Source organism: Mesoplodon mirus (genome assembly GCF_964341445.2).
Source record: "Mesoplodon mirus genome assembly, chromosome: 8".
Lineage (NCBI taxonomy): Eukaryota > Metazoa > Chordata > Mammalia > Artiodactyla > Ziphiidae > Mesoplodon > Mesoplodon mirus.
The window spans coordinates 54,829,922-54,854,833 of NC_138984.1; the positions used below are offsets into that span (position 1 = coordinate 54,829,922).

General features: G+C 40.0%; 1 protein-coding gene across 1 annotated transcript in view; it reads left to right on the forward strand.

The window, feature by feature from the left end:
* The window catches only part of THSD7B (thrombospondin type 1 domain containing 7B), a gene marked incomplete at its 5' end in the record, with an annotated part of 807,803 nt that overhangs the window by 345,283 nt on the left and 437,608 nt on the right, over nt 1-24,912 (forward strand). The window contains 2 exons of the mRNA XM_082630042.1: nt 16,198-16,389; nt 18,003-18,237. Of these exons, the coding sequence (XP_082486168.1) occupies nt 16,198-16,389; nt 18,003-18,237 (427 nt within the window). The remainder of the gene's footprint in view (nt 1-16,197; nt 16,390-18,002; nt 18,238-24,912) is intronic.

Below are 24,912 nucleotides of genomic sequence, written 5' to 3' on the forward strand. Positions count from 1 at the left end.
TAAAGTGATGGTGTTGCTGTAGTGAAACAGCGATGTGGTGTGTTGAGGCACAGAGTGGGTGTAAGCCAGCTGCTCATCACCCTCCCAACCTGGTCTCCCCAGTTTATTTATAACCTGGGGGCGATCCTGAAATCATGCCCCACCATGGGAAGTGGAGGTGTTGACTGCCCCAGGAAACTGAGACTAGCTTGGAGTCAGGTCTAGGTGAGTATAAAGTGTGTGGATTAGAAAATCAGAAGCTGTGACAGGGACCCTAGAAATTAGCAGAGGATGCAGATGCACCTTCAGAGACTAGGTAATGATACGCAAAGACCAAGTCGATGGAAATAACTCAGTAGGGAACCAGCTGAATTCAAAGGAGAATGTGCAACTTTGAAACAGACATTCCTCTTATACTCAGCTGCCACCCAAAGAGAAGGGACAAAAGGAGAGGGAGAAATGTTGAGAAACTTAGACCGAGTTAACTTTGAAAAGATTTAGTTTGATCATGAGGTGCTAAGTTACTTTAAATGGGTATATTTCTGTTCCCCACCTCCTTCCCCAACTCCCATCTGGCCCTGGCTACCAACCAGAAATTAGGGCTTGTGAGCAAATTGATGTCATTGTTAGAAAAAAAGAATTTTTTTTTCAAGGTCCCATTTTGCTAGGTGTCAAAAACAGAACTACATAGTTATTTTTTTGTAAACCCAAGTGCGTAATTTTCAGATCTTTCCCACACACATAAAATAGTGGTTACTTCCCCCTGGAATGTGTGACTGAGACCAAGAAAATGTGACATTTCCCCACTGAGACATTTTATTAGATTTTACCTGGATTTTTTTTTTTTGAGCAATTGTAGTTTGCTCCTAAATCATATACTGTTTCTGCCATTTTGCATCTTCTCTCACCCTGAGTAACACACAGGATTCATGAGCTAAGGTGTTGGGATGCTTTACACTTGACTCTCCGCTAGATCGGGTTTTGTGTAGCCGGGTACATATATTGTCCTGACAGTGAGTAAAAGCAATGCATGTCAATAAAGCATTGTATTTAAGAAATGGACTCTAGAGCCATGTTGCCCAGGTCCAAATTCAAGCTCCAGCATTTTACCTGTGTTTGGCTTTGGGCAGGTAATTTTAATTTATCTAAGACTCAATATTCTCATCTAGATAATGAACATAATGGTAATTCTTACCTCATAGTTTTGTTGTGACGTCTAAGTGAGTTGATATATGTAATTCACTTAATCACTAACATCTATTATGTACAATATACATGTTTACTATTATTGATGCATTTTTGTTTACTACTGTTGATATTTAAATGAGTTAATAAATAGGTGTAAAATGTAACATTATGCTGGGTACATTCTAAGTGATCCAAGTGTGAGCTGCTATTATATTCCTGTATGCTGAGGATCTTCATATAGCTGGTCAGTTAGGCTTCTGAACAAACAACTCATCTGCATTAGGTGCAATTTCAGCTAACTTCTGGCTTTTGTAAACATCTTTCACTTGGAAATATTGTTTTCTTATTTTTAGCTGTTACTGCTTTCCTAAAGTCTTTTCCTTTTAACATTTATTTGAATTTTCCACTATGTTTATTTTAGCCTTTGCACTTATGTTCTCCCTTTTTTTTTCCTTTTATCAACTCTTAGAGTTTTGTTGTTTTTCACTTTGTGAGCATCCTTACAGCATTATTATATTTTTTGCTTGTGTTTGTGTCATTTATCTACTCATACATTGTACTGTTTTTGCTGAAAGTCCATACCTGTTCCTATTTGGTCTGGCATTCTATCTTAATCTTCCATCTCTCCATTCTGAACTCTTCTTCATCTGCTTATCTTTTCTATTTTTGAAAAGTATTGCCCTATTCTGCCTCATCTTATGATGCAGTTCCTAGATAATCAAGTGACTGCTCACTCCTTTCGGCTTATTTTTTCCAATACTAAATTTACTGGCTAGCTGCCAGTGAATTGTATGGAATACCTTCTTTGTGGTTTGGCATCAGCTAAAAGTAATGTAATGAGAAAGACATATGTGAGATATGAACCAGGATGCAATACAGCAAAACAGTTAAGAATATAGCTTGTAATGTCTAACAGGTATGTTTTCTAGTTCTAGCTCAGACACGTACAAGCCATGTGACTCTTTTTTTTTTTTTCTTTCGGTACGCGGGCCTCTCACTGTTGTGGCCTCTCCCGTTGTGGAGCACAGGCTCCGGACGCGCAGGCTCAGCGGCCATGGCTTACGGGCCCAAACGCTCCGCGGCATGTGGGATCTTCCTGGCCCGGGGCACGAACCCGTGTCCCCTGCATAGGCAGGCGGACTCTCAACCACTGCGCCACCAGGGAAGCCCATGTGACTCTTGAGCAAGTATTTTTAACCTCTCTGTACTTTAGGTGTGACCATAGTACCTAACTAATGATGTCAATATGGATATTCAGTAGACAATATGGTTTGCTCAGAGTATAGCCCACTCTGTGCTTTCCCAAACATCACATGCTGATGCCATTTTGTTATTGCAGTTGTTGTTTCTGTTATTATAAATATGATAATACGTAACATCAGATTTTAAAAATTTGCCTTCCTATATGTGCAAACTAGATAGACAAATACACTTCAAATGGTAAAATCAGCAACCAGAAACATTAATTGAATTGCTGGCATTGCATAGTTGCACATGGCTTCTGTTTAGCCCTTAGCTTTCTCTCATATTTTATTGGTTTGAAATATAAACATTTCCTTAGCTGATTGGGGTCCCAGTCCAGAAGTGGCCAGAAGCTACTTGCATTTAGGGAGATATTTAAATTTAAAAAATGGAATTAAGTGCATATGAATTCCAGTAAATTTGCTATGTACCATCCGTTGACATCTTACTCAGCTGTTGGCAGGTGTTTAATCATCGTTTATTGGCATTCTTTTCTGGGATTTAAATAGGACATAAAATTTTATGACATGTATTTCTGATAACTACTTCATTATTTTTCATATAGAGTGTAATAACACACAAGAGAAATATCGACAAAGTACCCAAATTGCATTATTTTTGGAAGATAAGGTAGTTTGAAGTGTGTATAATGATAAAATGCTGGTCTACTTTAAAAATATGACTGTAGATTTGTGGATATCTGGGCTTCCCTTTCTATTTTGTCTATAACTTTCCTAATTTTGGACACTTACAGTATAGGTTAGAAAACTAAGAATTATAGCTGTTTATCACTACAAAAGAGAGATGGAAGCTCATAATATTAAATTCTAGTTCCTTAGGATTATAAAACAAAGAAAGCCACAGGATATAGTATATAGCATAGGTATGGTTTAAACATTAGTTGATGTGGAAAGCCCACAATCTGAAAGCTACATTAGTGTTAAATTTACATGGTTGCTTGACCAGTAGCCAAAGAGAGTCTGTCATGAGCTATTTATACTTTAAGTACCGTATACATTTGAACCAGAAAAAGAAGCATTTTTTAGGGAATCCTGAGTTTATTCATATGTTCAAGGTTTCTCTCAGGTGGACCTAGAGATGATCATACTAAGTGAAGTGAGTCAGACAGAGAAAGAGAGATGTCATATGATATCAGTTATATTTGGAATCTAAAAAAAAAATGATACAAATGAACTTATTTACAAAACAGAAATAGGCTCACAGACATAGAAAACACACTTATGGGTACCAAAAGGGAAAAGGCAGGGGGAGGGATAAATTAGGAGTTGGGTATTAACAGATACACACTACTATATATAAAATAGATAACAAGGACCTACTGTATAGCACAGGGAGCTATATTCAATATCTTGTAATAACCTATAATGGAAAAGAATCCATAAAAGAATATATGTGTGTGTGTGTGTATATATATATATATATATATATATATATATATATATATATATATATATATATATAATTGAATCACTTTGCTGTACCTAAACTTCCACAACATTGTAAATAAACTATACTTCTTAAAAAAAGAAAAGAATCTTTCTTTCTCTCATCTAAGCGCTGTTGTTTTTAGCCGGGAATTGGCAAGCATGAGACAGTAGTATGAACTAGGGCCAGGCCCTAGTCTGGTCATCTACGCCAAGGTCTCCAGAATCACAGACAAACTGACAAACTGAGACAAAACTGAGTGATGACTATGACTCTGGAATTCCATCCCTAGGTATATACTGAAAATAATTGAACTCAGGGCCTCAAACAAGTATGAGTTTGGATGAATGGATAAACAACTCTTGGTATATATATACAATGGAACATTATTCCATCATAAAATGGAATGAAGTAGTGATATATACTACAACATGCATGAGCCTCCAGAATATTATGCTAAGTGAAAGAGCCCAGATGCAAAAAATCACAACTTATATGATTCCACTGACATAAACTATTCAGAATAGATAAAGCTGTAGAGATAGAACAGTAATTGGTGGCTGCCAGGGTCTGAGGGAGGAAGTAATGGGGAGAAACTGCTTAATGGGTAAAGGGTTTTACTTTGGAGTAATGAAACGTTTTGAAACTAGATAGAGGTGGTAGTTGCCAAAACATCGTGATTTACTAAATGCCGCTGAAGTGTTTACTCTAAAATGGTTAACTTTGGACTTCCCTGACAGTCCAGTGGTTAGGACTCCGCACTTCCACTGCAGGGGGCACGGGTTCGATATCTAGCCGGGGAACTAAGATCCCATATGCCTCGCTGCCAAAACATAATAATAATAAAAATAAAATGTTTAGTTTTATGTAATGTGGACTTCACCATATTAAATTATTAAAAAATCGTGAGTGACAAGGTTGGAGCAGCACCATATCCCATATTTTCAGAATCACAACTGGTTTAAATAAGTCTAGTCTATGAGGAGAGAATGTGGAGTTTGTCATTATTGATCCAGGGAGTGTGATGAGAACTGGGAATAATTTTAGAGTCTCCTTGAAAGATGAATTCAATTTCCCTCTTAAATATACTCAATTTTTCGTAATATTAGATTTTAAGAGCTTGTGAAAATCACTTTTAATGACTAAGTTTCTGTCCCACATGCTGCTTTATTTTCCACACTTGCCTGAGATTTCAGTTGGTCTCATTGATCCATCCATGAAAATGAAAACAAGAAAGTATAAATGCGCTTCTTTTGAAATGAGTTCTCTCCGTGTGATAGGAAGATCATTATTACCAATGTAGATGGGCAGATGAGGTTATTCAAGCTCAAGTGCTTTATTTTTCGCTCTTAAATGGTTTAGATGAGCCACATATAAATAAAATGATCTGGATAATTATAAGCAGTCTTTATATATTATGTGAACTCATCTGTGAAGTTATTGGTGGTTATATGTACCCATATATGCACAGTAAAGCAAGTGCTTTCCATGGTTATGGCATAAGTATCTAGGTTTTTTAGATCAAGAATGCCATTGGGTTTTGGTGGTGTACATCTTTGCAAACAACATTTTCTTTCTTTCTTTCTTTCCTTCCTTCCTTCCTATCTTCCTTCCTTCCTTCCTTCCTTTCTTTCTCTGTGTTGGGTCTTCGTTGCTGCACGTGGGCATTCTCCAGTTGCGTTGAGCAGGGGCTACTCTTCGTTGTGGTGCACAGCCTTCTCATTGCAGTGGCTTCTCTTGTTGTGGAGCATGGGCTCTAGGCGCGGAGGCTTCAGTAGTTGCAGCACGCAGGCTCAGTAGTTGTGGCTTGCAGGCTGTAGAGCGCAGGCTCAGTAGTTGTGGCACATGGGCTTAGTTGCTCCGCAGCATGTGGGATCTTCCCGGACCAGGGCCCGAACCGGTGTCCCCTGCATTGGCAGGTGGATTCTTAACCACTGCGCCACCAGGGAAGCCCCAAACAACATTTAAAAAGGTTTTAAAGGTTCCTCTATATTGAGTCCTCCCTCTGTTGTTGGACACCCTGCTGTGTTTGTTGTATAAGTGATTTCTGAACCTTAGACTAGCTTTCAAAAGTGTTATTATTTCATAATTGCAGATGAGATAACAGATTCAAAGAAGTTAAGTGATATGCTCAAGAGGATAAGTGGTGCTGGGCTTCACCTTCAGATACTTTTTTTCTTTTTTTTTCTTTATTAGTTTCTGCTTTATAACAAAATGAATCAGTCATACATATACATCTGTTCCCATATCTCTTCCCTCTTGGGTCTCCCTCCCTCCCACCCTCCCTATCCCACCCCTCCAGGCGGTCACAAAGCACCGAGCTGATCTCTCTGTGCTATACGGCTGCTTCCCACTATCTATCTACCTTACGTTTGGTAGTGTATATATGTCCATGCCTCTCTCTCGCTTTGTCACAGCTTACCCTTCCCCCTTCCCAAATCCTCAAGTCCATTCTCAAGTAGGTCTGTGTCTTTATTCCTGTTTTACCCCTAGGTTCTTCATTACATTTTTTTTCTTAAATTCCATATATATATGTGTTAGCATACTGTATTTGTCTTTCTCTTTCTGACTTACTTCACTCTGTATGAAAGACTCTAGGTCTATCCACCTCATTACAAATAGCTCAATTTCGTTTCCTTTTATGGCTGAGTAATATTCCATTGTATATATGTGCCACATCTTCTTTATCCATTCATCCGATGATGGACACTTAGGTTGTTTCCATCTCTGGGCTATTGTGAATAGAGCTGCAATGAACATTTTGGTACATGTCTCTTTTTGAATTATGGTTTTCTCAGGGTATATGCCTAGTAGTGGGATTGCTGGGTCATATGGTAGTTCTATTTGTAGTTTTTTAAGGAACCTCCATACAGTTCTCCATAGTGGCTGTACCAATTCACATTCCCACCAGCAGTGCAAGAGTGTTCCCTTTTCTCCACACCCTCTCCAGCATTTATCGTTTGTAGATTTTTTGATGATGGCCATTCTGAATGGTGTGAGATGATATCTCATTGTAGTTTTGATTTGCATTTCTCTAATGATTAATGATGTTGAGCATTCTTTCATGTGTTTGTTGGCAGTCTCTATATCTTCTCTGGAGAAATGTCTATTTAGGTCTTCTGCCCATTTTTGGATTGGGGTGTTTGTTTTTTTGCTATTGAGCTGCATGAGCTGCTTGTAAATTTTGGAGATTAATCCTTTGTCAATTGCTTCATTTGCAAATATTTTCTCCCATTCTGAGGGTTGTCTTTTTGTCTTGTTTATGGTTTCCTTTGCTGTGCAAAAGCTTTGAAGTTTCATTAGGTCCCATTTGTTTATTTTTATTTTTATTTCCATTTCTCTACGAGGTGGGTCCAAAAGGATTGTGGTGTGATTTATGTCATAGAGTGTTCTGCCTATGTTTTCCTCTAAGAATTTGATAGTTTCTGGCCTTACATTTAGGTCTTTAATCCATTTTGAGCTTACTTTTGTGTATGGTGTTAGGGAGTGATCTAATCTCATACTTTTACATGTCCCTGTCCAGTTTTCCCAGCACCACTTATTGAAGAGGCTGTCCTTTCTCCACTGTACATTCCTGCCTCCTTTATCAAAGATAAGTTGACCATATGTGTGTGGGTTTATCTCTGGGCTTTCTATCCTGTTCCATTGATCTATCTTTCTTTTTTTGTGCCAGTACCACACTGTCTTGATTACTGTAGCTTTGTAGTATAGTCTGAAGTCAGGGAGCCTGATTCCTCCAGCTCCGTTTTTCGTTCTCAAGATTGCTATGGCTATTCGGGGTCTTTTGTGTTTCCATACAAATTGTGAAATTTTTTGTTCTAGTTCTGTGAAAAATGCCAGTTGTAGTTTGAGAGGGATTGCATTGAATCTGGAGATTGCTTTGGGTAGTAGAGTCATTTTCACAATATTGATTCTTCCAATCCAGGAGCATGGTATATCTCTCCATCTAGTTGTATCATCTTTAATTTCTTTCATCAGTGTCTTATAATTTTCTGCATACAGGTCTTTTGTCTCCTTAGGTAGGTTTATTCCTAGATATTTTATTCTTTTTGTTGCAATGGTAAATGGGAGTGTTTTCTTGATTTCACTTTCAGATTTTTCATCATTAGTGTACAGGAATGCCAGATTTCTGTGCATTAATTTTGTATCCTGCTACTTTACCAAATTCATTGATTAGCCTTAGTAGTTTTCTGGTAGCATCTTTAGGATTCTCTATGTATAGTACCATGTCTTCTGCAAACAGTGACAGGTTTACTTCTTCTTTTCCAATTTGGATTCCTTTTATTTCCTTTTCTTCTCTGATTGCTGTGGCTAAAACTTCCAAAACTAGGTTGAATAAGAGTGGTGAGACTGGGCAGCCTTGTCTTGTTCCTGATCTTAGTGGAAATGGTTTCAATTTTTAACCATTGAGGACGATGCTGGCTGTGGGTTTGTCATATATGGCCTTTATTATATTGAGGAAAGTTCCCTCTATGCCTACTTTCTGCAGGGTTTTTATCATAAATGGGTGTTGAATTTTGTCGAAAGCTTTCTCTGCATCTATTGAAATGATCATATGGTTTTTCTCCTTCAATTTGTTAATATGGTGTATCACATTGATTGATTTGCGTATATTGAAGAATCTTTGCATTCTTGGAATAAACCCCACTTGATCATGGTGTATGATCCTTTTAATGTGCTGTTGGATTCTGTGTGCTAGTATTTTGTTGAGGATTTTTGCATCTATGTTCATCTGTGATACTGGCCTGTAGTTTTCTTTCTTTGTGACATCCTTGCCTGGTTTTGGTATCAAGGTGATGGTGGCCTCGTAGAATGAGTTTGGGAGTGTTCCACCCTCTGCTATGTTTTGGAAGAGTTTGAGAAGGATAGGTGTTAGCTCTTCTCTAAAAGTTTGATAGAATTCGCCTGTGAAGCCATCTGGTCCTGGGCTTTTGTTTGTTGGAAGATTTTTTTATCACAGTTTCAATTTCAGTGCTTGTGATTGGTCTATTCATATTTTCTATTTCTTCCTGATTCAGTCTTGGCACGTTGTGCATTTCTAAGAATTTGTCCATTTCTTCCAGGTTGTCCATTTTATTGGCGTAGAGTTGCTTGTAGTAATCTCTCATGATCTTTTGTATTTCTGCAGTGTCAATTGTTATTTCTCCTTTTTCATTTCTAATTCTATTGATTTGAGTTTTCTCCCTTTTTTTCTTGATGAGTCTGGCTAATGGTTTATCAATTTTGTTTATCTTCTCAAAGAACCAGCTTTTAGTTTTATTGATCTTTGCTATCGTATCCTTCATTTCTTTTTCATTTATTTCTGATCTGATCTATATGATTTCTTTCCTTCTGCTAACTTTGGGGGATTTTTGTTCTTCTTTCTCTAATTGCTTTAGGTGCAGGGTCAGGTTGTTTACTCGACATGTTTCCTGTTTCTTTAGGTGGGATTGTATTGCTATAAACTTCCCCCTTAGAACTGCTTTTGCTGCGTCCCATAGGTTTTGGGTCGTCATGTCTCCATTGTCATTTGCTTCTAGGTATTTTTTTATTTCCTCTTTGATTTCTTCAGTGATCACTTCGTTATTAAGTAGTGTATTGTTTAGCCTCCATGTGTTTGTATTTTTTTTACAGATCTTTTCCTGTAATTGATGTCTAGTCTCATAGCATTGTGGTCGGAAAAGATACTTGATACAATTTCAATTTTCTTAAATTTATCAGGGCTTGATTTGTGACCCAAGATATGATCTATCCTGGAGAATGTTCCATGAGCACTTGAGAAAAATGTGTATTCTGTTGTTTTTGGATGGAATACCCTATAAATATCAATTAAGTCCATCTTGTTTAATGTATCATTTAAAGCTTGTGTTTCCTTATTTACTTTCATTTTGGATGATCTGTCCATTGGTGAAAGTGGGGTGTTGAAGTCCCCTACTATGAGTGTGTTACTGTCGATTTCCCCTTTTATGGCTGTTACTATATGCCTTATGTATTGAGGTGCTCCTATGTTGGGTGCATAAATATTTACAATTGTTATATCTTCTTCTTAGATCGATCCCTTGATCATTATGTAGTGTCCTTCTTTGTCTCTTCTAATAGTCTTTATTTTAAAGTCAATTTTGTTTGATATAAGAATTGCTACTCTAGCTTTCTTTTGATTTCCATTTGCATGGAATATCTTTTTCCATCCCCTTTCTTTCAATCTGTATGTGTCTCTAGGTCTGAAGTGGGTCTCTTGTAGACAGCATATATATGGGTCTTGTTTTTGTATCCATTCAGCCAATCTGTGTCTTTTGGTGGGAGCATTTAGTCCATTTACAATTAAGGTAATTATCAATATATATGTTCCTATTCCCATTTCCTTAATTGTTTTGGGTTCGTTGTTGTAGGAATTTTCCTTCTGTTGTGTTTCTTGCCTAGAGAAGTTCCTTTACCATTTGTTGTAAAGCTAGTTTGGTGGTGCTGAACTCTCTCAGCTCTTGCTTATCTGTAAAGGTTTTAATTTCTCCATCAAATCTGAATGAGATCCTTGCTGGGTAGAGTAATCTTGGTTGCAGGTTTTTCTCCTTCATCACTTTAAATATGTCCTGCCACTCCCTTCTGGCTTGTAGAGTTTCTGCTGAGAGATCAGCTGTTAACCTGATGGGGATTCCGTTGTGTGTTATTTGTTGTTTTTCCCTTGCTGGTTTTAATATGTTTTCTTTGTGTTTAATTTTTGACAGTTTGATTAATATGTGTCTTGGTGTATTTCTCCTTGGATTTATTCTGTATGGGACTCTCTATGCCTCCTGGACTTGATTAACTGTTTCCTTTCCCATATTAGGGAAGTTTTCAACTATAATCTCTTCAAATATTTTCTCAGTCCCTTTCTTTTTCTCTTCTTCTTCTGGAACCCCTATAATTTGAATATTGGTGTATTTAATGTTGTCCCAGAGGTCTCTGAGACTGTCCTCAGTTCTTTTCATTCATTTTTCTTTATTCTGCTCTGCAGCAGTTATTTCCACTATTTTATCTTCCACGTCACTTACCCGTTCTTCTGCCTCAGTTATTCTGCTATTGATCCCATCTACAGTATTTTTCATTTCATTTATTGTGTTTTTAATCGTTGCTTGATTCATCTTTAGTTCTTCTATGTCCTTGTTAACTGTTTCTTGCATTTTGTCTATTCTATTTCCAAGATTTTGGATCATCTTTACTATCATTATTCTGAATTCTTTTTCAGGTAGACTGCCTATTTCCTCTTCATTTGTTAGGTCTGGTGGGTTTTTATCTTGCTCCTTCACCTGCTGTGTGTTTTTCTGTCTTCTCATTTTGCTTATCTTACTGTGTTTGGGGTCTCTTTTTTGCAGGCTGCCAGTTTGTAGTTCCCGTTGTTTTTGGTGTCTGTCCCCAGTGGCTAAGGTTGCTCCAGTGGGTTGTGTAGGCTTCCTGGTGGAGGGGACTAGTGCCTGTGTTTTGGTGGATGAGGGTGGATCTTGTCTTTCTGGTGGACAGGTCCACGTCTGGTGGTGTGTTTTGGGGTGTCTGTGGCCTTATTATATTTTTAGGCAGACTCTCTGCTAATGGGTGGGGCTGTGTTCCTGTCTTGCTAGTTGCTTGGCATAGGGTGGCCAGCACTATAGCTTGCTGGTCATTGAGTGAAGCTGGGTGCTGGTGTTGAGATGAAAATCTCTGGGAGATTTTCGCCGTTTGATATTATGTGGAGCTGGGAGGTGTCTTGTGGCCCAGTGTCCTGAAGTTGGCTCTCCCACCTCAGAGGCACAGCACTGACTCCTGGCTGCAGTACCAAGAGCCTTTCATCCACTGGGCTTAGAATAAAAAGGAGAAAAAGTGGAAAGAAAGAATTAGTAGAAGATGAAAGAAAGAAAGAAAGAAAAAGAAAGCAAGAAAGAAAGGGAGGGAGGAAAGAAAGAAGGGAGGGAGGGCGGAGGGAGGGAGGGAGGAAGGACGGAAGGTAGGAAAAAGCGAAAGAGAGAAGATAAAGTAAAATAGAATAAAGTATGATAAAATATAATAGCATTATTAAAATAAAAAAGTAATTATTAAAAAAATTAAAAATTAAAAACAAACAAACAAAAAATGGACAGATAGAACCCTGGGACAAATGGTGGAAGCAAAACTATATAGACAAAATCTCACACAGAAGCATACACATACACTTTCACAAAAAGAGAACAAGGGGAAAAAAATCGTAAATCTTGTTCTCCAAGTCCACCTCCTCAATTTGGGATGATTCGTTGTCTATTCATGTATTCCACAGATGCAGGGTACATCAAGTTGATCGTGGAGCTTTAATCCGCTGCTTCTGAGGCTGCTGGGAGAGATTTCCCTTTCTCTTCTTTGTTCTCACAGCTCCCGGGTCTCAGCTTTGGATTTGGCCCCGCCTGTGCATGTAGGTCGCTGGAGGGCGTCTGTTCTTCGCTCAGATAGGACGGGATTAAAGGAGCAGCTGCTTCGGGGGCTCTGGCTCACTCAGGCTGGGGGGAGGGAGGGGTACGGAGTGCGGGGCGAGCCTGCGGCGGCAGAGGCCGGCGTGATGTTGCACCAGCCCGAGGCGTGCCGTGCTCTCTCCCGGGGAAGCCGTCCCTGGATCCCGGGACCCCAGCAGTGGCGGGCTGCACAGGCTCCCCGGAAGGGGGACGTGGACAGTGACCTGCGCTCGCACACAGGCCTCTTGGCGGCGGCAGCAGCAGCAGCCCCAGCGTCTCACGCCCGTCTCTGGGGTCCGCACTTTTAGCCGCGGCTCGCGCCCGTCTCTGGAGCTTCTTTAAGCAGCGCTCTTAATGCCCTCTCCTCGCACACCAGGAAACAAAAGGGAAGAAAAAGTCTCTTGCCTCTTTGGCAGCTCCAGACTTTTTCCCCGGACTCCCTCCGGGCTAGCCGTGGTGCACTAACCCCTTCAGGCTCTCTTCCTGCCGCCGACCCCAGTCCTCTCCCCGCGCTCCGACTGAAACCCAAAACCCGAGCCTCAGCTCCCAGCTCCGCCCTCCCTGGCGGCCGAGCAGACAAGCCTCTCGGGCTGGTGAGTGCCGGTCCGCACCGATCCTCTGTGCGGGAATCTCTCTGCTTTGCCCTCCACACCCCTGTTGCTGCGCTCTCCTCCGTGACTCAGAAGCTTTCCCCCTCCGCCACCCACAGTCTCCACCCGCGAAGGGGCTTCCTAGTGTGTGGAAACCTTTCATCCTTCATGGCTCCCTCCCACTGGTGCAGGTCCTGTCCCTATCCTTTTGTCTCTGTTTATTCTTGTTTCTTTTGCCCTACCCAGGTACGTGGGGAGTTTCTTGCCTTTTGGGAGGTCTGAGGTCTTGTGCCAGCGTTCAGTAGGTGTTCTGTAGGAGTTGTTCCACGTGTAGATGAATTTCTGATGTATCTGTGGGGAGGAAGGTGATCTCCACGTCTTACTCTTCCGCCATCTTCCTGACCTCTCCCACCTTCAGATACTTAACTGTGTCTGGATAGGCCACCTGTGACTAGGATCCCATCGTGCAGCTTTTCTTTGGCAAGATTTCTTATAAAATAGCTCACACAAGAATTGAAGAGCCTGCCCATGACTATTAACTTGGCTTCGCTAAAGAATAACTTACCTGATTGCTCACATTTCCAAATTAGTCCATATCGACAAGCTATCAAAGTGTTGGTGGGAGTATTGACATTTCACTGCACCGTGAAAATGGATATATCAGTTTATGGGAAAGCTTAGGTTTTAAAAGGCATCCCAGCACCAGAAGTGAATACTAAGGGTGCTGAATGATGGATGACTGGGGAGGAAGTTAAATTTAGGTCATGGGAAACCTGAGCATTTGGGAATTGAAGGAAGCCAGAAATAGAACAAAATTGGTGTGTCAGTCTAAGTTATTCAGAATTTGATGTCAAACAACTCTTCCAACATGGGCTTCCTCTTCTCCTCAGGCAGATTCAGGATTAACTGTCTTTCACATACCTTGTATTTTCCCATCATTGTACCTTTGTTGACAGTTGCATTGACTGGCATGCCCTCCCTGATTGCCACCAGTTGTCACCCTGTCTCTTTCTCCTTGTTGAAAGCCTTCTGTTCTCAGACTAGTTCCCCAGAGGTCCATCTCTTCCCTAAATCACTACAGCACTTCTTTATTTAAAACACACATTTACAACTTGACATTTACTTTTGGACTAAGTTTTATCTTTATGTATTTATAGCTCATCTCTGTTATGAATCATGAGTTCTAGGGGGATAAATTGTAGTATCTTCACTTATATTTATCCCATTATATGCCTTGGACATGGTATATGCTCATCAAATAGTAGTTGATAATTTTGTAACTCTTGAAGGCAGGGTTTTCTCAAAAGATGTTAATAAAAATACCATTTCTGGGAGAGGTGCTCCCTAAAAAAGGATGGCCTTTGGTCAAATAAGGATGAAAAATACTACATACCATTTCCATCGAAGGAAGTTTACATGGCAATTGGCATTTTCAACACACACTAGTCTCCAGTGGTGAGACCAATTTTGCTATTTTAACCTAGGACGTCTCAGCTTTCCCCCCACTGTTTAAAGTAAGAACTCTTCAAATATCTCTTATTCATCAAAATGTTCTTTGCAAGACACTGCTTTAAAGTGTTTTTCTATAAAAAATTATCCTCATAATATTCACAGATGTGGAAATTGAATTTTGATTAGATGTAGTTTGTATGTTTAGTTTGACCTGCCTACTTCTGTACTTGGGAAAGCACTCCTCCTAAGCTGTATTGGGTGTGTGTATGTGTGTGTGTGTGCACGCACGCGTGCATCCATGTACGTCCGTGTGCATGTTTGCATGTACCATACAGTGTGGACTCAACCTGAATATAGATTGAGACTGAAAAGAGAGTGATTGGAACTGGTCTTTCAGCTCGATTATCTGCTAGAATCTACATTACTTCTCATAATATGCTTGAAAAGTTTTATTTGTACCTCAAGGGCAATGAGCCTGGCCTCATTTACAAATATGAATGCAGATCTTAGGAGGGCACTAGCTTCTCCTCCAGTCAGTCTTGCTCACTGTCAGCTTGTTTTATTTACTTCCTCTGCAAAGGAATATCCATCTCTTGGAATTAGATACAATATGTCTAATGGGGAAACCAGAATTTTTGGAGTCAGAAAGTTTTCATTTGCTTCCCAACTCAGGCCTGTGTGACCCTGAGCAAGTTTTCCTTCCAGAGCCACTGACTCCTCATCTATTAAAGAAGATGGGTCAACCCTGTCTATAAGAGCATCTTATAAGGACAGTGCCTGGCATAAGTGAGATACTGCATAAATATTAGTTATTTTTTGTGTCAGACAGATTATGACAGGAGAATTCCATGGGCATAAAGTCACAAAGACAAAACTACCTCTCTCCTAGAGTTGCCATTCCACATTTCATGTTGTTACTTCAAACCATAAATGGTTTTACTATTTTTCATGTCTTCTGTATTTATGAGGTGACTGTGAATGGGGGGGAGCATAGTAAGAGTTGAATTGTTATCTATAAAGAAGAATATTTGAATTCTAAAAATGGTGAATAAGTAACCTAAAAGAGAGCTTAGAAAAAATTCATTGTAATCATTTGAGATATGGAAAAGCAACGTAGGAATGATCCCCTTAGTCTTGTCTGTTGTTGATAACTGTAAAACTCCAACCCCCATTATCATATATACGTGTGTGTGTGTGTGTGTGTGTGTGAGTGTGTGTGTTTTGGTTGGACTAATTCATCACATCATTTAAAGAGGGAATAGATTAGGGAAAATTTTGGACTTGCTTTCAACTTTTATCTCAACACATTATATAATTTTAGCCACAGATTCATTTCCATTGTGCACATTTACCACTGTGCACAAACAGAATAAAAGTATCACTGTGTGATAATCTCACTTAAGGTTACATACTTGGAGGTGAAAGCACCCAATAAAAAATTAGACTGATAATTTGTGGGGGGCTGCTGAATAGATTGCTCAACATAAATTGTGGTTTTGAGGCCAAAAGGCTCCTTGACTCCCATTTTGCAGAAATACATGTACCTGTTACACGTGGTGTCCATAGCATGTCAATCCTGTCTGTCTCCAGCCATCCATGGCTAAATTGTTCCTGAAGGAAGCCCACTCGTCCCTGGGAAGGATGACAAATGGCGGTTTTGATACTGTATCTACCTTTCTAAATGCCAAATTATCTCCTGACAGTTTTTCTTGAAATAAATATTATGAATGGCTGAAAAAAAATCAGTTTTTTGCACGTTATTGTTTTAGGGACACCAGGTGAAGTCTTCTAAGCTAAACTGAAGTAGTAGAGGAAGCAATGAACCTAAATTTTCCTGGGACTGGCCTCGATTTTACAGTAATGGACATCTGTCTTGCTCTGGTTGACTACAGGAGAAGATGTATCAGGGACTCTCTGCCCAGCATCTCCTCCTCCTGAACAGATGGTGTGTGAAATTCCCTGCCGGATGGATTGTGTGGTAAGCGAGTGGACAGAGTGGTCATCTTGCTCCCAGTCTTGTTCAAATAAAAACTCCGATGGGAAACAGACCAGGTCAAGGACTATCCTGGCGTTGGCTGGAGAAGGTGAGTAATAGGAAGGGTTTCTGTTCCCTAAATCCAAATGAACAGTTTGCTTTCCATGCATGCCTTTTCTCCCTAATCCTCTAGTTTATCTCTGCTGGGTTCCCATATGTATATGACTTGTTTTAGCCCATACTATGTACAGGCCATGGCAATCAGGTGGATGTCAGTTTTCATTATACTTTTTTAGGGAAGGAAACAAGGCTTGGTTGATACACATCCAGCTTCAGATTGCTCATGCCATTGGGAACATAATTGGAATATGTCTGGTAAAACGAGTTCTAAATTCGGAACCAAGAGACATGGCTTCTTGACTGGGAGCTGCCACTAACATGGCAGACTACCTGATCTGTATGTCCTCATTTCCTGCTCTGTCAGGCTGGCATGTGGTGAGAGGGAAAAAGATGAAGCCTGTGAAAATGGCTTTCAAGAAGCTAAAGTGTGCTATGGGGATATAAATGGGTGACTTCAGAACAAATTAGAGGAGCAGCTGTTCCTGTCATTTAAAGCAATGGTCTCTGTCCCCAGACACATACGTCATTTCATTTCTTTCAGGCCCTCCCTTGGCTTCGTCTGCCGACAGCTCAGCTGGGACAGCAGAGCAATATGGCCACTGGCTTTGAGGGACTTCTTTTTAGACAAGATTCTGTCTGTGGTCCTAAGAAATGGGGCCAGGGTCAAGAGGAATGAAAATTTTCATATTCTTAAAGTGCAGTGGCCTCCCCTTCTTGTCTGTTATATTTCTGGCAGGAGAAAAAAGTCAATATAATGGGGAACATAATAGCAAGAATAACAAAACTAAGGTCACAAATCTTCCCGAGCATTTGGCCCACTGAATAAAACATTGTAGTGTGGGAGAGTAGGAAAAACATCAATACTTTAGATAAATACCAGTTTTGACATGGATATAAAATTGTGAAAGAAAAGATAGTAATGAAATCTGATTGTCTGACTCACCCAAGAGTATAAGGCTGCACATTTGTCTGGTCTCCCTGCCATTGTATAACACATTGTCAGATATTATTTCAGAGTTTAAGGATGGGCTCTCTTCTGCCAAACTTTAAGAGAGATTTCTGGATTTCTCAAACTGCAGTAAAATGCACTGCTTGAGGGAGGATGGATGTCTTAAAGTGGTTCTCTGAGAAAAATAATACTGTCTTAGGAAAGAGAGACCATATGTAGGTAATGTGTGTATGTGAGTGTTTGTGTTTGATCTTATATCACTTCAAGGTCATGGGCTATTATATCTAACTGACTAATTTATGTACACATAATCATATTAAGATAAAAGCAGATTTCTTTGGAGTTTATCTCAGATACATGACACAGAGGTGAGAGTAGAATCAATTGATTTAAAAAATCTAATTGGCATACCATTGCCTGTTATTGAGGAGAGAAAGGTGCAACGTATTGTCCTCAGGATAAAAGAACCATGACCATAGCGTCAGAAATGGGGCGCGGTGGCCCAGGCCTTTGGAAGATTGTATCAAAATGCTGTCTTTCTAGACCATTAAAACAGTAAAAACAACAAAAAATAAGAATGGCAGTAACAACAGCAACAGCAACATGGTAATAACAGCAACAATTCTGTATTTTTTTTATTTTGATTTTTGCAGGTGGAAAACCATGCCCCCATAGTCAGGCCCTCCAAGAATATCGTTCGTGCAATGACCATTCCTGTATGCAACTCTACTGGGAGACGTCAGCTTGGGGCCCCTGTTCTGAAGACACATTGGTAACTGCCCTTAATGCAACCATTGGCTGGAATGGAGAAGCTACGTGTGGTGTGGGCATTCAGATGCGGAGGGTCTTCTGTGTCAAGAGTCATGTGGGACAAGTGATGACAAAAAGGTATTATCAATAATTAATTGAAAGGGCATAGGACTATTGCATAGTTGAGTATTTTTAGTCAGAAACATTTTTCATGCACTGAATATGTCTCAGTCTGTGCTAGAGTAAGAGATTTTTGTTTTGTTTTGTTTTATTTGACTCTTAAAGACTAAAAAATGTGCCTCAACCAAAGGTAGACACTTATTTGTTACTTATGCATTAATTAATGGAGAACAGTAAATATATGCCCACAAATATTGAATCTGCTTGAGTAATCAAACTTTCTAGAGCTGATATCAATATTTTGGGCTCTTTTTCAATCACATAAAGACTAGGTCCACAAGAAGGTAGGTCATGCACTTTGAAAATATGGGGCCGTGTTGTACTGTTCTTTAGATCTCATTGACCTTGTCTGCAGTGAGCAATAAATCCATATAGACATTTTGAATAGACTAATCCATGCCCTCAAGTAGGTTTACAATCTCATACCTGCTATACTCTGCACATGGAGATGTAAATTTTTTAAAAACTGTAGGAGAATTTGGACATGAGGACTAGGATATAGATGTCAAAAAGGGTCAGGAACAATTGCAAGAGATAGAGGAAAAAGAGTAATTTTCCTGGAGAACGCAGCTGTGGGAGTTTCTTCTCCCACATAGACCAAATGAGAAGACATAACACTTCCTCAAGTCCATGCAGGAAGGCTCATGGAAAAGAAAATGTAAGGCACCTAAGTTATATACAGAGACTGGGTAACTGGCCTGTCCATAGAGATTTCCAAGTGGCCATGTTTGAACTAGTTCCCTTCAAGTGATGAAAGACCCCTACTCCAGCAACAGTAGTTGTGGGTCACCAGGATGGGTTGGTGCAAGCTTTGGTCTAGTGTCACAAACTAGGCAACTTAGAGCTGTTTCCCAGGAATCTCTAAGTTGGGAAAATGAAACCCTCTCTTCTTTCTCTTCATGATGTTCTAAGTATATGGATGGAGAGTTGCCATAGCCACGGTCATGCCTGGTGGAAAAACCAGGAGGAGAGAGTAAAGCTGATGCTCAGAAAGAGGCAGAAACTGAAGCAGAACAAATCCTGGCAGCATCAAGCCCTTGTCCCAGCCCCCCTAAGTGCACTCCTGCCTTTCCTGGCAACATAGGCAACTACATTTGCTCTTCTGCCTAATTAAGTCCAATTTGTGTTGCTCTCATGGGCAACTCAAACACCTGATTAATTTCATCTTGGGGGCCCCATGATGATGGGCTCTGGGCCTTATCCACACTGCCATGGAAGCCACTTCAGCTGTGTGTAAGGAAAGTCATAGAAGCTCAGTTAAGGAAATGAACTGCTAACGGCAGATATAGGGCAGACTGGCCAGATACTGCTGGTTTTGGAGCATTTGATGAGCAGGTGGCTATGAAAATGCAAGGGAAGATGACTATGACTTGAAGTGAAGCACAGTCAGTAAGACTTCCTCTTTTTCTCCTCCTAAATGTGGCTTCCAGAGGGCTGGGGATGGATAGTCTTCATTGTTGCCACTGCAGATTTTAGAACAGTATCTGGCATGTAGCTATTGTCCATAAACATTTTAAGAAGTCATGAATTAATTAGACCTGTGTGTAGGAAAGTAAAAGGGTTTGACAGGGAATGGATATGAATTGCAGAAGTTTGAGAAGCTGATGTTTATCCTTTGCTTTAAGAAAAAATATTTTATCTACCATGATAAAGTTTGGCAAAGGGGATTGCCTTGAAGAGTAATGAACAGATCATACGTATGACCTTCTGCTCTTATTAACTCATAAATGTTATTTCTGCTTTAGCATCCAACTCTAAATTGCTTGTGATATTTTTGGAGCATCAATTTATATCACTTGTGTGTTTCAACTTACCTGGTGTCCATAATACCATGTGGACTGACTGGGTCAATGGACTGATATAGCCAAACATGGACAATAATGTTTGCATATCACTTGGATCAGGTGACAATCTAATTCATGGGGTTATGGTACAATCCTAAAAGGCTTATAAAGATATTATGCAGATAAGAGAACTTTTATCTTGAGAAGGACGGCAACCCTGATAATGTTCATTTTTATGATGTAAATTTTCAACTGCTTAAAAAAAGATGCATGAAATATTAGCTTGAATATACAAATAGAAATAAATATAGCTTAGGTATAGGAATAAATGTTATGTGAAACGCAGCAAGTTATTATTCTTTAGAGTGATGAGAAAATTTAGCATTCCTGAAGTCTGATCTTCTCCCTTCCACAAAACTTTTACCTCCGAACTACAACAGGAAAAATCCACTTGATATGAATGTAATTTTTTTTTCTTAGTAAAGAAGCATTAGAATTGAGACTGACAACTACCAAATACATTATCATCACACTTTAAAGGCTATTTGGACATGAGGGGACGGGTTGTGTGTTCAAATAGCCCTCTACCTCCTCGTCTAGCCTCATGATTATATTGAATGACAATTTTTTATTAAAGTCTCTGAGCCCATCAGCTTATACAGATGTTAACTTAATAATATTTTGTGACCAGAAAAACCACAGGGCCAAAAGTTTATAGTTTAAAGCATAATTCACAAATGCATATGCTTTTTTTTTTTTTTTTTTCCCCCCGGTACGCGGGCCTCTCACTGTTGTGGCCTCTCCCGTTGCAGAGCACAGGCTCCGGACGCGCAGACTCAGTGGCCATGGCTCACGGGCCCAGCCGCTCTGTGGCATGTGGGATCTTCCCGGACCGGGGCACGAACCCGTGTCCCCTGCATCAGCAGGTGGACTCTCAACCACTGTGCCACCAGGGAAGCACAAATGCATATGCTTTTGTTTGATAATCTACATAAGTAAGACTAAAATATTATTACAGTGAATAACCTCCAGTTTTACTTGGTTTTCCAACATAGAAAAATGAATTGTACAGATGTTTTCCCTAACACACACACACACACACACACACAGAAAGACATTGCTGATTACTTTTTGCACTTTTAATGAGGCTGGAGACTTAACAACCTAGTTTTAATTCTTACTGTATGTCTCCAAAGGATCCTGCTAAACAAGAGGAGCCTGCATTGACTTAAGTAAAGTTAATTAAAATTCTTGAGCTTAATGAGATTAATTGAGCTAAGAAAATAATACCTAGTGTCCAGTGAAGCACATAGTGAAATAGTGAGATTATCAGCAAGAGAAAGTATCCTTTGCCTGGCCCATTCAGAATAATATGCTTTTGCTCTTTTTTATGTGAAAGCTATTGCAGTGGAAAAAATTTCCCTGCCATTTGTGAAATCCTTGGGGTGAGGGTAATGGCAATAGAAAGAGGAAAGAAAAAGAAAATATCCTAAAGAAAGAGCGGCCTTCACAGTAGAAAAAAGAAGCATGTCTCCATGGATTGGATGGGCTATCGTAATATGTTTTATCTCTAAACCCACTGCACGGGGATGCACAGAATTCTTTGCAAGTTCTTGCTTCCCAGGGTTGGTGTTCTGGTTTCCACATGATTGTATAGGTGAGAATGTTACCATAGCATGAGTAATAGAACTGATCATATCAGAAAATGAGGACTAGCTAGGGCGCAACTCAAACAGTAGTGAGAGCTTGTTGGGATATTTGGGGGATTTTGTTTGGTTTTGTTTCACTATCCAATGTTTATTTTTTCAGTTGCAGTGTGCAAAAAAAAATAATAATAAAGATTTAAATCACACAGCTCAAAGCCACCCAAAGGTCCTGTAAAACACTTTCTGCCTTTCATGGGAAAACGCTGGACATTTGGTGAGATATAGTCATGGCAAGCTCCATTTACACATTTAATGTTTAAAAAGTTGGCAGGTTGAAATGGTCCGTCAGTCCCTGGGTTGGAGGACTGCTCCTGGAGATGGAGCACAGTGTCTGCCTCATGATTATGGACACATAACTGAGAAATGGCAGATCTTTGTAGCTCAGTTTGATGCATTTCAGCACAGGAACTAAAACCTACAACGTGACAAGAGGCAGTCATTATGAAATACTCCAGTGCAAGTCCAGGAAAATATATCTGTTGAAATGAAGTGTATTCACCCTTTAACAAGAGTATTGCCAATCTAGAATCACAGTGTTGCACGAGAGCAGGAAGTATAAATTATGACAAAAGGCAAGAAGCCATACTGTGTTTACTCACTAAAACATGAATCCGTATGTTACCCTGGTTTTTAAAGCTTCAATTTTATTTTGAAAATGGCTGGATAAATTTGCCTAATATTCCCAGAGATTTGTATTCAGGCTCCACCAGCATAGAATACTTGTCAATCATTCACTTACTGTTACTAAATACTTACACAGCATTAAGATCTGGTATTTTTAAGATATGGTATGAGATGGAATTCTACCATCAAGGCATTCAAAGATAGTGTATGTATAATGCACGCCCATGTGCATGCACACATGCACAAACACACACACACACACACAGAAAACCAGCAACGCAGAAGATAACAAAAGCTTTTTTTTTTTTAGTCAGTGACAATAAACAATACAGAAACTAAACATTATAATGTTTAGAAGTGGAGGACACATAAGTTGCTAATAATCAAGGAGAGTATTTTTGAAGATTAAGAGTAAATTTATGAAAATTAGAAATGTGATGATCCGAACCAAGATGGTGGAGTAGAAGGATGTGTTCTCACTCCCTCTTGCGAGAGCACCAGAATCACAACTAGCTGCTGGACAATCATCAACAGGAAGACACTGGAACTCACCAAAAAAGATACCCCACATCTAAAGACAAAGGAGAAGCCACAATGAGACGGTAGGAGGGGTGCAATCACAGTAAAATCAAATCCCATAACTGCTGGGTGGGTGACTCACAAACTGCAGAACACTTATACCACAGAAGTCCACCCACTGGAGTGAAGGTTCTGAGCCCCACATCGGGCTTCCCAACCTGGGGGTCCGGCAATGGGAAGAGGAATTCCTAGAGAATGAGACTTCGAAGCCTAGTGGGATTTGATTGCAGGACTTCGACAGGACTCGGGGAAACAGAGACTCCACTCTTGGAGGGCACACACAAAGTAGTGTGCACATCGGGACCCAGGGGAAGGATCAGTGACCCCATAGGAGACTGAACCAGACCTACCTGCTAGTGTTGGAGGGTCTACTGCAGAGGCAAGGGATGACTGTGGTTCACTGCGAGGACAAGGACACTAGCAGCAGAAGTTCTGGGAAGTACTCCTTGGCATGAGCCCTCCCAGAGTCCGCCATTAGCTCCACCAAAGAGCCCAGGTAGGCTCCAGTGTTGGGTCGCCTCAGGCCAAACAACCAACAGGGAGGGAGCCCAGCCCCACCCATCAGCAGTCAAGGGAATTAAAGTTTTACTGAGCTCTGCCCACCAGAGCAACAGCTCTACCCACCACCAGTCCCTCCCATCAGGAAACCCACAAGCCTCTTAGATAGCCTCATCCACCAGAGGGCAGGCAGCAGAAGCAAGAAGAACTACAATCCTGCAGCCTGTGGAACAAAAACCACATTCACAGAAAGATAGACAAGATGAAAAGGCAGAGGGCTATGCACCAGATGAAGGAACAAGATAAAACCCCAGAAAAACAATTAAATGAAGTGGAAATAGGCAACCTTCCAGAAAAAGAGTTCAGAATAATGATAGTGAAGATGATCCAGGACCTCGGAAAAACAATGGAGGCAAAGATCAAGAAGATGCAAGAAATGTTTAACAAAGACCTAGAAGAATTAAAGAACAAACAAACAGAGGTGAACAATACAATACAATAACTAAAATGAAAACTACACTAAAAGGAATCAATGGCAGAATAGCTGAGGCAGAAGAACGGATAAGTGACCTGGAAGGCAGAATGGTGGAATTCAGTGCTGCAGAACAGAATAAAGAAAAAAGAATGAAAAGAAATGAAGACAGCATAAGAGACCTCCGGGACAACAATGAGGTATCACCTCACACCCGTTAGAATGGGCATCATCAGAAAATCTACACACAGCAAATGCTGGAGAGGGTGTGGAGAAAAGGGAACCCTCTTGCACTGTTGGTGGGAATGTAAATTGATACAGCCACTATGGAGAACAGTATGGAGGTTCCTTAAAAAACTAAAAATAGAATTACCATATGATCCAGCAATCCCACTACTGGGCATATACCCAAAGAAAACCATAATTCAAAAAGACACATGCACCCTAATGTTCATTGCAACACTATTTACAATAGCCAGGTCATGGAAGCAACCTAAATGCCCATTGACAGACAAATGGATAGAGAAGTTGTGGTACATATATACAATGGAATATTACTCAGCCATTAAAAGGAACGAAATTGGGTCATTTGTTGACACATGGATGGATCTAGAGACTCTCATACAAAGTGAAGTAAGTCAGAAAGAGAAAAACAAATATTGTATATTAACTCATGTATGTGGAACCTAGAAAAATGGTACAGATGAACTGGTTTGCAGGGCAGAAGTTGAGACACAGATGTGGAGAACAAACGTATGGACACCAAGGGGGGATAACCGCAATGGGGTGGGGATGGTGGTGTGATGAATTGGGTGATTGGGATTGACATGTATACACTGATGTGTATAAAATTGGTGACTAATAAGAACCTGCTGTATAAAAAAATAAATTCAAAAATTAAAAAAAAAGAAAACTCAGATGAGAGGTTGGGGTAAATGACTTTTCAAACCAATTTTAACCCTACAGTTCT